Consider the following 13,470-nt stretch of genomic DNA (forward strand, 5'->3'; position numbering starts at 1 on the left):
CAAGTAGTTACCTCTTTCTCCTCATTCTCGGTGGTTTGAAATGTAAACTAAAGTTGGCCAAGTATGGTACTGAATGCCTAGTTCAATCCCAGCACTTAATACAGTCCTCTGTGAGTTTGAGGCCAGATAAGGCTCCATAGTGAGACCCTGTCTCAGAAAAAGAAAGATCAGAAAAAGCAAGTGTGTGTGAATTAGTAGAGCATGACCTCCGGTATGCTAGAGAAATAAAGAATACCTACCTACAGTTATCAGGACGCACCTGTCTCTCCCCTGGCATGCACCCTAGGAAGCTCTTAAACATGACTACAGGCCATATGCACAAGAATATTTATTATGCCTTTAATCCCAGCACTTGGGAGGTAGAGGCAGGTGAATTGCTGTGAGTTCGAGGCCACCCTGGTCTACAAAGTGAGTCCAGGACAGCCAAGGCTACACAGAGAAACCCTGTCTTGAAAATAAAAATAAGAATATTATACAGTACTCTTACAAGGAAAAATTGACACCAACACAAATTTCCAGAATCAAGGGATAAAATCCTGAAGAAATAAGAAGTTGTGCATATGTTAGAAATGTGTTGATAATTCATTTAGTACTGCCTACTCTAATTCAAGCTTGTCTCTAGGAGTTTTTCTGCCAATTGGTTTGGTTCTGCAACCCTGGATGGGATCCGCAGCAATGGCTGCTTCATCTGTTTCTGTAGTACTTTCTTCCCTCTTCCTCAAACTGTAAGTGTGATGACTTGCTCATATTGGTATTTCATATGCTTTCTAACATCCAGATTTTGTTAGTAGGTTTGATTCTTATATTGATGTATTGGTGTGTTATGCCAAAATAATTGTTGTGTGTGGGTGCGTGTGTGGGTGCATGCACGCACATGTACACATAGGTACGTACATGTATACACTTGGCATAGAGGTCAGAGGTCAACATCCGGTGTCTTCTATTTTCTTTATATTTTGAGACAGAGTCTCTAACTGAACCTGGGGTTCAGCAGTTCAGCTAAACTGGAAAACAAGCCCCCAGGCTCCTCCTGCTTTACCTCCCTAGCAGCAGCAGGACAGGTGGAGGCCACTACACTCAGCTTTCATGTGGGTGCTGGGGATCCTATCTTGGGTTCTCCTTTGTATATAGAATCACTTTATCCACTGAGCCAACTTCCCAGATGTCTAAACAATTCTTAGAAATTATTAGGTAGTAATTGATAAATAGCAGCAAGCTGTGTGTGGTGGTACACACTTGTTTTTTAAAAAATAATTTTACTTATTTATTTATTTATTTTTGGTTTTTTGAGACAGGGTTTCTCTGTGTAGCCTTGGCTGTCCGGGACTCACTTTGTAGACCAGGCTGGCCTCGAACTCACAGTGATCTGCCTGCCTCTGCCTCCCGAGTGCTGGGATTAAAGGTTGTGCCACCACGCCTGGCTTATTTTTTATTTTATATATATATATATATTTTATATTATTATACACATATAAAATAAACTATATACAGCAAGAAGAACCATGAAACAATCAGGAATTGTATTAAGGTTACATTCATAGTGTTTTGGCTATTTATATTTGGCAACATTGAAGAAAGCATTTTCTTGGCGAGTCTAAAATTCTGAATGTAACTCAATATCTGTCATACCTCATCTTTATCAACTTAAAGCATCTATCTAGACCTAAAAGCATCTTAACCCCTAAACAACTAAGCTTAATTGTAAAACTAAACTATCTGGTCTTCAACACCATCAGAGACTTGAGACGGAGGAAAACTAATTACCTGTGTAAACAGGAAGTACAGATTACAGCTTCCAAATTGAAAAAAAAGACACTTGTAATCCACTCAGAGGATGGGGCGAGAGAGCCAAATAGTCCAGCCTAAGCTACATAGTAAAGACCCTGTCTTAAAACAAAAGGAAAAGCTAAGTAGTTACATTTTCTGTAGTGTGTGTATTGTAGACATAAGCCCAAAATGGGGTCCGGTGTCATATATTAGGTTTTAGAAGTGGGCTTTGGAGCCACCTTTGCACATCTCATACTCAACAAATCTCCTCTTGTTTGTCTACACAAGCATCTAGTTAACATTTGATTGCTTCAAACTTACATCCAGTTACAGGAAACCAACTTATGACAACTATGAGATGCGTTCCCGGGGCCACACAGGACAGAGGAGTCCTTCAGAAATCAGCGTTCACGTTGGAATAGATGATGCCTCCAGAAATTCCCCAAGACTGGGTTTGCTGGACCGGATTGTCAATTACAGCAGAGCCTCCATAAACTCACTACTCTCTGACAAGCGCTCCCTCAACAGTGTTGTTACCAGCGAACCTGACAAGCACTCACTTCTGGTGGGAGACTTCCGGGAAGATGACGACACCACACTGTAAAAGGAAGGCCTCAGGGGATGCTGCTAGTTGAAGTTCATGTGCACTGACCCAACATTAACACTGTCATGGAAGGATCTCATGTCAGTCTCATGCTCTTATGTTCAAGATTCTATCTTAGATCCGTTTGTTAATGGCAAAAATATCTTTCTCAGGGCAGGAGATCTGAACCTAGCATTACCCAACGAATTCCTAGCAGGTTTTGTTTTATTAGGGATACAGAGGGTAGAGCAGCAAATTTAGAACAAGCTCTATAGTTAGAAGTTGCTAACTTGTTGCTAATATGACAGATCATTTTTTGACCAAAAAACAGTGCCCAAAGACAGGATGATTTTAAAATGTGAAGATTTGAGAGCACGACCTTGAGGATTCTCTTGAGCCTATATCCTTGCCCCATTGGGGAACAACGGCTTTCAAAGCACTGTACAAAGCATCTAGTTTAGAAGGGGAACAGTTGCAACTGTTCAAAAATAGATGTGCCTTATTTATTGTAGGCTTGCTTTCACCTCATAATGCCTGGGTCCTTGTCCTTCAGTTCCTAAGAGCCTCTAGGATGGCTTTTGTCACCTTCTTTCAAGTGAGCCAAGTTTAGGTGGATTTTACCTTGACTAAAAGGAACTGAAAACAATCACGTGGAGTGTGGCAGGAAGATTAAAAGATCAAAGCCAGCCTGAGCTATGTACACTAAGACTCTGTCTTAAAACACTTTTGTAACTGACAGCTCTTCTGAAGTCTTGCTTTTCTTATTATATCCTGTGGCTCAGAGGACTGGAAGCTCTGCAGAGTTCTCTGTCTTTCTGCTTCTCCCACAGCTGTCAACATTCTCTCGTTCCTCCTGCAGCTTCCCCAGCCCCGTGCTAGCTTTCCGTTCTCTGCTGCTGAATTTAGCTTCATTCATAGTGCGGTCTGTCCATCAGTCCCAGCCTAGAAACTTAACATTTGACCCTCTGTCACTGGAAAGGTCTTCAAAGATTAACACTAATATTTTAACATATATATGCCATATAAACATACCTGGACTAACTAAATTCATCTTTTGGAATACAATCACTTGGCTGGTGTATTATAATTTAGTAAAATTTTAGTTACCTCTTATGCTTTAGATAACTTATCAAATTGACTTTAAAATAGTCTTATCACACAAAACTGCTTTTATGAGAAACATAGCAAAATATAATAGAGAAATCAGAATATCCCTTGTTTATATCTTGTAGTCAAATATATTTTTCTTTTGTTCAAAACATTTTAAACAAACTTTTAATCTTTTATTTGCATGTCATACTTTAAGCCAATAGCACAGTGCCTAACATATATGATTTATGCTCTGAAAATGTTATTTTCTCCTTTTAAGTCAATATTGAAATATAAAAGTCATTTTTATATTAGCAGAGTATAAAGTGAAATGTAGAATGGGGTTTTTCCATTCCACACCCCCCCCCTTTCTCTCTTACTCCTTCACATCCCACACCCAAAAAATGTTTACATTCTTCAACACTGTTTTTCCAGATTTGGAAAAGACCTAACTTGTATCTCAGCTATCTTAGAGAGGTGAAAGTTTTGATGAAGGTGCTATTAATCTAGAAAGGCAAGTCTGTTTTAATAAAGTATGAATGGGTTTGTATGTTAAGCTCCATTTTAAACCAATACCTATGCCATCTTGCGAGTTTGAGTTTGACCATTTGTTTCTTAATTCTAGCAGGCCGTCATAACTTGACTTCTAGAAGGAACAACTAATATTAGAGGTGTATAATAGGGTTTTTTTTCTTGCTCTGGATCCAAATTGAGAATAGAAGTCCCCCAGCCCTCAGCCAGTTACTCCTTCTGTTGTGCATGTGCTATTGAGTCCTCCTCTTGCCTCCACATCATTATAGAACAGTGAGAATAGAATTTCAGTTTGAGAGAAACTATGTTCCTAGGAGAGGGGCTCGTGTAGAGAGAGTCAAGCGCATTGCTCTCAGTTGGCTGCTAGCTTTAAGTATTGACTTACTTCTGGGAATGGGCTTTGTAAGAGCATGCATGCTTCTAGGTGTGCGCGCACGCTAGAGAGACCATAAGAATGAAAACTCTTTTCTAGCTGCATCTGGTTTTGGTTCTCATTCGTTCTTTGCCACTCTTCTAAAGTCACTCAGCAACCATTCTCTCTGTCAGAAGGCACCATGGACACTTTGTTGTCCAGTGCTACTGCGGATTCACCTAGGGGGCACCTTTAGCTTAAATATCCAAAGATGCCTTTTGAATTTAAAGACTGAAACACAACTAGAATATTTACTGTTGTAGTTTTAAAAGTATAGTTGTCAGATGTGAACTAGAAATGTTGCATTTCCTACTTTAGTATCAACATTTTAAGAAATTAAATTTGATGCCTTATGAACAAATAATTTTGTATTATGCTTTAATTTTTTCTTTAAAAATTATTCTTCATTGGGATATACAGAATGCTTGAAATAGCACTAGAGGTAAGATGTTTCAAAAAATGTGAGTGTGCATATCTTTTCTGTATACAGCTTAAAATCAAAAAGCTTTAGTAGAGGATTTTTCAATTACTTGTAGATTCTGTTTTAAAATTATTTTTCTTAATATTTATTTTACTCGAATTTGTTATTTTCTTTGGATGAGGCATCTGGTTATAGATTTTTTTTTTTAATAAACACATTCCTGATATCACTCCTTTGGGTTATTTTGTTTCCTCTATTTTAAAAAACAACTCTTTACCAAATATTAAAGTACAGATTCATGCCAGAGCATTACCAACTTTTACACTGACTTTCTTAAGTCCCTTAGTGTGGTATGAGTAGCCAGATCAAACACAAAGCCTGAGTTCTTATTTCTCAATCACACGAGCTTCATTTAATGACGTTGATAGTAAATGCCTTTTGTAGTGAGAACCAGGTGTCTCAACCTTGTGTTTTTAGTGTTTTTAAAGAAATGTTTAGCCATGTATTGTAAAACTTTGGTTAGTATCCAAAACAGGAGCGGACAACTTTGTGCAATATTTGTTTGCTGTAGTCTAGTTTGTTTTTTCTTATGAGCATGTAATTGATATTTCTGCCGAAGATGTGCCTTCAACTTTATAATTATAGTGTTGTAAAAAAAAAAGTTGTCTAGTGTCATTGTGTTAACTCATCCAGCCCTCTCTACCAGCAGTTTCACACTACCCTTGTTGTGTTACTTGGGGTTCTTTGGCTGTTGTTTCAACTGTAAATCCATGCTGTTCCAGGATCAGAGGCAGCAGCACACATTCAGGTAGGGGGACAGAAATCTGTTGTCCTTCACATCCCACTCAGCTGCTGCTATCGCTTAGTGAGAACAAGAAACGCAGGAATGTGCAGGTCTTTTCTTTGAAGTGTCTAATAAATTCTTGATATAATAACTAGCCTAAATGAGTGCTTCTTGACCTTGGGGAGTCCTGGGCACTGGAAAGCTCCTATTTATTGCCTGAACTTTTTTTTTTCCTGGGGAAGTATGAGTAAATGTCTACTCATGCCATATTGGGCATTAACCACAGGGCAATGTGTTGGGCTTAGTGACAGGAACAAAGTGACCCCAGAACTATTACTGGGAGTCTCACCACAGCTGCTTTACCACCTCCTGATACCACGAGCAGCTGAGCAGCTTGTGTACAGCTAGGAGGGAGGCGAGGCTCTGAGGACACTCCCATCCCTTCTGTGAGGGAAGGACTGGCCAGATCTTGGGGCTCTTTTGAATAGTCACTGCTGCCATGCTTGGAGGACTGCATTTGGCACACCATACAGCACGTATTCCTACACCCCAGCACACCCTTGAAATTATTTTCTTAGGGGAAATGTGTTTTTATTAAGAAAAACTTTTTAAAATAATTTATTTACTTTTATTGTATGTGCATTGGTGTTTTGCCTGCATGTATGTCTGTGTGAGGGTATCAGATCTTGGAGTTACAGATGGTTGTGAGCGCCATGTGGGTGCTGGGAATTGAACTCGGGTCCTTTGGAAGAACAGTCAGTGCTCTTAACTGCTGAGCCATCTCTCCAGCCCCTTATTAAGAAAATTTTATACTATATATTTGTATTGCAGCTTCCCATCCCCCAACACCTCCCACATTCTCCTAATTTCCTCACCCATCCAAATCCACACCTATTCTTTCATCCTTATATTAGAATAAAAGCAGGCATCTAAGATGATTAGAAGAAGAAATAAAAACAAACGAAGGCAAATAGGAAAAATAGAGCCAAAGAAAAATCATAAGAAACACATGCAGACACTGAGATACATACATTCACACCCAGAGAAAACTCATCAGAAACCATACTACATACACAAAATATCTGTAGGGTAAAAAAATACTCAGACAAAGCATTGTCAGTCACAAAGTCTTCCAAAAATGCCATTGAGTTTGTGTTGTGTTGGCCATCTGGTCCATGGAGACTGCTCTTAAGGGCGTTTTATATGTCCAGTGAGACTCCATTGGAAAATACTAGTTTTTGCTTTGAGAAGTTATCAGTTAGAAATAGCTTCCAGGTTATGGATATTGAATGATGTCCACTTCCCCTCTCAGTGTTGGGACCCCATCTGGCTTAGACCTGTGCAGGTCCTGTGCTTGCTGCCCCAGTCTATGAGTTCATACCTGCATTAGACCTGTTGTGTCTAGAAAGCCTTGTTTCCTTGGGGTATTCCCATTGGCTCTTACAGTCTTTTCACCTCCTTTTCTCTAGCATTCCCTGAGCCAGTTATAGCTGTGTTAGCACAGAAATGGATACCCCAGGATACATTCCACATTCTCCATTGGTCCTGAGTTTCTGATGAACACTTTGTATTTGTAATGCAGACACAGTAACAGCTGCCTTCATCACCAGTCACCAGGTTCATGTGTCAGGAGCATAGGGACCAACCATAGATGCTTTCCAGATGACACGTCTGGTTACCCAGTAGTCCATAGTTACCCTATGTGTCAGGAACACAGAGACCAATAAAGGCCAACTCCAGATCAGTGGATGGATCCTGCCTCCGTAAGCTCTAAGGTTGCCTGTGTTGTTAGGGTCACACCCTTCAATTTAAAAAGGTTTAAAACTGGGCGTGGTGGCTCACACCTTTAATCCCAGCACTAGGGGGTGGGGCGCAGAGGCAGGCAGATCACTGTGAGTTCAAGGCCAGCCTGGTCTGCAAAGTGAGTTTAGGACAGCCAAGGCTACACAGAAAAACCCTGTCTCAAAACAAACAAACAAACAAACAAAACCAAACCAAAACAAAACCCTCCTTTGTGAGAGCTCATTCTACCTTCCACACCAAATCTATGGGATATTTCAGTCAGAAAAGGAAAGCTGGCCAGCAGGATGTACGTCTTGAGATATTACTCTTATGTTGCCTTTTCCCATCCCTTTTCTACCTGATTCAGAAGTCTGTACAATGAGAGCAGCAGTGCAGTCAATGACGTTTCAAAACCTGTCAGATTTACCAAAGTGAAGGAGCCTTTGTGCTGGAAATGCTAGGTTAAAACGTCAAAGGTCTTCATAGAAATGAGGATAGAAACTGAGAAATAAGAGTTGTCTCTCTGCTTTGAGTAGAACCTGCCATCCTTGCTGTGCAGTTTTATCTTTCAATTTGTGGATGTGGATTATGGATTGGGGGAGAGTTACAAAAGGGAAGGTACGCCCCCTGCCCCCTTGAGACAGGGCTCTCTACTATGTAGCCTTGGCTGTTCTGGAACTTTCCATAGAGACCATGGTTGGTCTTGAACTTACAGAGATCCACCTGCCTCTGCTGGGTTTAAAGACATGCCCTACCATACCTGACTGAAAGGGAAGGCCTCAAGGCAACATTGAAAGAGCTAGGTAACCGTAACGGTCGCAAGCGGATGAAACAAAACAAAACAAAACAAAAACCCACCATATCCATGCAATCAGTATCTCTTTGCAAAAATTTGAAATCAACTGAGCAGCCTCTTGCATTTTGTATCTATTGCCCCCAAGTGTGGTGTCACAGTTTTAATTGTCAGCACCCTCTGTGGCCCTCAGATGTCCAAGGCTGATCTGTAAACTGAAGTGCTGTCCTCACTCAATGAAAACTCCCTGTTTCTTCATTGCCAAGTATAATCACCAAGTATAACAGAAAAGCTGAGGTTAACTGAATCCATTCTAAAGCATCAATATGTCTTAGAGCTTGCAGGGGTGTTTGGAACTCATTTGAAAAGTGCGCTCTACCATTGGGATGACTATAACAACAGAAATTACAAGCAAGCCACATACATAGAGAATATTTGGGGCTGGTCTGCCCAGTGATCTAGCTGGGCATGCTGCCTCATACCTGTTATTACAGCACTCAGGAGGCAGAGGTAGGAGGGCTGTCATGTGTTTGAGCAGCTGGACATAATATGCTGAGTTCTAGGCCAACTTGGGCTACTGAGTAAGATCATGTCTTTTTTTGTTTTGCTTTGTTTTGTTTTCAAGGCAGGGTTTCTCTGTGTAGCCTTGGCTGTCCTAGACTCGCTTTGTAGACCAGGCTGGCCTAGAACTCACAGCGATTCGCCTGCCGCCTCCCGAGAGCTGGGATTAAAGGCACCACCACACCCAGCAAGATCATGTCTTGATAAAGAACTTGTTATCTTACATCGTAGGAGATCCGCTGGCCAAAAAGGATGGCCAGACTTAAAACCACAGTGTTAGTAAAGTTGTGCTTCCTTGAGAGGAACTCCAGTGCTTTGAAGGTTTTGGCCCAGGACTCCTTCACTGTATTGATCCATCTTCTATTTCAACTGTCATGTCTTATCCTATTACCTGTAACTTCCTGTCTCCTCTTACAGTGACTTAGGAGATTACTTTGGGTTTACTCAGATCATCCAGGGTGATTTTCTCAGGTCTAGTTCTTCAACTTAATCATAGCTGCAAAATTCCTTTTGCACTAAATGTACCAAAGCCATAGCTTCTGGGGAGTTGGACATCTTTGGAGCCTATCATGGTAATCATGGTGAAGTTTTATGATGTAACCTGAAAGTTCCCTCAAGTGCAAAATGAGAATAATACTGCCCACCTTGCAGAATTGTGAGATTTACCAAGAATAGAAGTGGTGGTCCTTTTTTTATGAGGTAAAGTTAGGGCTTGTAAAAGTTTGGTTTTTTTTTTTTTTTTTTTTTTTTTTTTTTGAGTCAGGGTCTCTCTATGTAGCCTTGAGTGTGTCCTGGACTCGCTTTGTAGACCAGGCTGGCCCTGAACTCAAAGTGATCCGCCTGCCTCTGCTGGGATTAAAGGCGTGTGCCACCACCAATCGGCATAAAAGATAATTTAAAATAGATTTTAAGCATGAGAGCTACGAGAAAGAGAGGCCCACCCTAGAGTGTGGGTGTGAGTTTCTCTAAGAGTCACTGGAACAGATATTGCAACACCACAGCTGTTACCGTTGTTACTTCCCTGGCCTGCACATGAGGAAAGAGAAACTGGCCATGTCGCTTGCCTGTGTAGGCCCTTTGTTAGTATTGGAGCTGTTTGAGTTGTTAATTATGTACGTCACAGAGACCTTCTCTTGCTTTTAAGAAACTTTCCTATAGTGTGACTTAAGGAAGACCAAAATACCAGTGTCCTGTCCCTGGTACTCCTAAAGCAGCCACACCCTTTGGGGTGCTTAGCTGTCAGACTGTTAACCCTCCCTTTTACTCCATGTAGTTTGCTCTTTGTGTATATGTCAGTCCCACGGAACTAACACTGCTACCCTGAACTGTAGGGGAGGACATTTGTACACTTACGATCCTAACTTGTGGGCAAAGAGTTTCTTTCAAAGAATCTTAATAAATAGCTGCCTCTGTTGAAAGTCAATGCATTTGTGCCTTGGCAAACTGACCCACTGTAGTAAAAGTATGGAGAGAGAGAGAGCGCACCTGAGACATAAGCAGCTGTGCTGGCATCCTGAAGGGATGGGCTTGAGCCTTCAGCTGCCAGGATGTTAGAAGTTTTATAGCATCACCTCATAGGTAGTGTGATGAGTTCTTGAAGAGAGAAAGCACCTCAGCTTCCAGCGAACAAAGGGGGGATTTCTTGCTCTTCCAAGTTTTTAAAGTGCGGGGCCGAGGAATGTCAGGTAATTCCATGATATGTGACCTTGACGTCGTGCTAGATGTCAGAAAATCAGTGATAAAGTCTAGCTCCTACTCCAGGCTGTGTTGGGCCTGAGCAATAGGGGAAACTAGCCAGGCCTTGTAGCCACGGGCAGAACTGAGAAAACTCAACCGTGTGAGAACTTAACGGGTTATAGGACACCTGCTTGTCAACTCCTGGGAGAGATTTGCATGGTCTAACTACAGAGAGAAAGAAAGGCACCTGAGATGTGTCATCCAACGGCAACTGGTCACATTTTGCCTCCTACTCCTAGGCCTGTCAGATAGCTCGATGGGTAAAGGCCCTTGCCACACAAGCCTGAATTTTGATTCTTGGAACCCACATACAGGTGGAAGGAGAGAACTGACTCCACTATTTTGTTCCCTTACCTCCATGTGAGTGCTATGGTATGGGTGCAAACACATACACACACACACATAATAATAATAATAATAATAATAATAATAATAATAATAATAATAATAAAATTTAAAAATCTTTTAAGTCTTGCTATTCCCAGGGTAGACCCAGGCTACCAGTGTTAGCATCACCTGGGAGCTTGTGAAAAATTCAAGTTCTCAAGCCCCACCCTAGGCTGGCCAAACCAGAACCTATGTGTTGACACAGTTCCAGATGACTTGTATAAGCATATTTTAGCATTCAATGTCATCCTAGCAGCCAGGAGGTGGAAACAGGAGGATCAAGAGTTCAAGGGCAATCTTGAGTGCAAAGCTTGCAAAGGCTGTATTACTCTTACACAGAAACAAATACATGAAGGGAGAAAGGCCAAGCACTGCCCAGCACTTCAGGAAGAGGCAGAGGCCTTAAGACTTACGACTCTCTTCCTTTCTCTAAAGAAAGCACCAACAAAAAAGCAGTTAGTACCTAACAACGCTGACTCTCGCTGTGCCGTGGGAAGAGTTGGAAATACCTATAAATCTGTTGAGGACCCACCTTCACCAGCAGCTGTTTCACTTTCTCCCTATCTCCTATAAGCTCTAGGTAGAACTGCCATTTAAAATTTGCCCAGGCATTTCTGTTAAAATGAAGGTTTTCCTTACTCTTTCATTCATTCAATAAATATTGAATGCCATTGTGTATGAAGCATTATTCTAAATGTTAATGACACATTAGAACATAAAATATTAAAATAAAAAACAAAGTTATTGCTCTCCCAGGGATCCTAGTGTAGTAAGACAGATGATAAAATATTTATTATGATAGATGATAATAATTTGTGATTGTTTTCTGTCACTGTGATAAAATAGTGGAGGATATCTATTCATCTTATGGGGGGGAGGAGACAGACCCCTATGGTGAGTGGAAACCATTTTTTATGTCCAACTGGACTCTTTGCCACCCTCCTCCAAGGATGGAGATGATAGACAGCATCCATAACGAATGGGGGCTACTTGCCTGTCAGTTTGGGATCACAACCATTAAATGAGTAAAAAACAACTTAAAATTGATTGTCATGTGGGATTTAAATGAAGCAAGTTTGCATGCAGTAACACAAGGGATGCTGGCTGGGCGCTGTTACAGCTCAGAGGTTTGCATCTCAAATCCCTGGAAGGTGCTGGGATGCCAATCAAGAGCTATCCTGGGCAGAGCAGGTCTGCAGCCCTGGCAGACTTCCACAGCAGCTGATCCCTGAAGTGGTGGGTGGCTATCAGATCTTGAGCCAGGGGACTGCCTCGGAATTTTTGTCTGAATCTGAAACATGGAGTCCTGGAGGCTGAGACAGGAATAAGAAGTGCCCTGAAGCTCCAGAGATGCCAAACACATTGAGGAACAGTGGGTACTGACTGGATGATTATCTAACTACATCCCACTAATCAGGGAAGAGCTGTCTAAAACTACTGGCAGTTCTGGTTATTATGGTAGTCTTTGTAAGTCCCAGCTGCTCTTTTTCCAGCCTGGTAGTGCTTGGGCAGGAAGTGCTGTCTTGGACAACATATTTAGATCCAAACTATAGCTGGGCGTGGTGGTGCACGCCTATTAATCCCAGCACCCGGGAGGCAGAGTCAAGTGGATCTCTGTGAGTTTGAGGCCAGCCTGGTCTACAGAATGAGTCCAGGACAGCCAGAGCTATTACACAGAGAAGCCCTGTCTTGAAAAAAAAAAAAAGATCCAAGCTATAGTATTCACCATGGGAAAGAAAACAGACAAGGGACACAGGAAATATTGGAGAGGAGTTACTGGTAATCAGAGACAAATCTGGCATTTGAGAAAATCCTTGAAGTAAGAGACAAGAGATGACCATTTGAGGAAGATGATACTATGTGGGACACATACTTTAAAAGATTTCTGCTATTTATCAGAAATTCAGATAGAACTGGATGCCTTGTTACTTTATCTGATAACCCTATTTAGGAGGCCATAGCAATAGTCATGGTGAATAACAGTGGTCATGGCTCAAACCAGGGTGCTAGTGATGGAGGCAGTTGCTGAGCTCTGATTTGATTATATAGCAGGAGAGGAAAGTCAAAGACAACTTGAAGGTCTTTTGTGTATTAAGAAGGCTGTGCAATGGACAGGACATTCTCCACAGTTATGTGGAGAGTGGGGACTGACTCTGACATGAACTCTAGTGCCCCATATTTGACCACGTCCCCTGGATGGGGAGGCCTGGTGGTGCTCAGAGAAAGGATAAGCAGGCTACCAAGAAGAGACTTGATACGCTATGAGCATATACAGGGGGAGGAGGTCCCCCTCAGTCACAGTCATAGGGGAGGGGAGTAAGGGGAAAATGGGAGGGAGGGAGGAATGGGAGGATACAAGGGAGGGGATAACTATCGAGATGTAATATGAATAAATTAATTAAATAAAAAAAGAATGGTAAGAAATGTTTGTGCTGTAGGAAGAGCACAATGTATAGAACTGTGTAATAGGACCACGGGATGAGACAATTACACTAATCTAAGACCATGACAGTCTCTCCGTGGCCACATATGTATGTTTAGAAGTCTGTAAGGGGCATAAACAACAGTGAACAGAACATCAATATTTGTGGCATGGGATACCGAACAAACATAGGTTTCCCTC

At 41.6% G+C, this 13,470-nt stretch overlaps 1 protein-coding gene across 3 annotated transcripts in view; it reads left to right on the forward strand.

Annotated features, from left to right (window-relative positions):
* Positions 1 to 3,159, forward strand: part of Atp7a (ATPase copper transporting alpha) — a 113,148-nt gene extending 109,989 nt beyond the window's left edge. For all 3 annotated transcript variants that reach the window (XM_051142368.1, XM_051142370.1, XM_051142369.1), the window contains exons 22-23: positions 623 to 725; positions 2,095 to 3,159. In XM_051142368.1, the coding sequence (XP_050998325.1) occupies positions 623 to 725; positions 2,095 to 2,371 (380 nt within the window). In that variant the 3' untranslated portion in view covers positions 2,372 to 3,159. The remainder of the gene's footprint in view (positions 1 to 622; positions 726 to 2,094) is intronic.
* The last annotated feature ends 10,311 nt before the right edge of the window (positions 3,160 to 13,470 follow it).

Source organism: Acomys russatus, chromosome X (assembly GCF_903995435.1).
Source record: "Acomys russatus chromosome X, mAcoRus1.1, whole genome shotgun sequence".
Classification (NCBI taxonomy): Eukaryota; Metazoa; Chordata; class Mammalia; order Rodentia; family Muridae; genus Acomys; species Acomys russatus.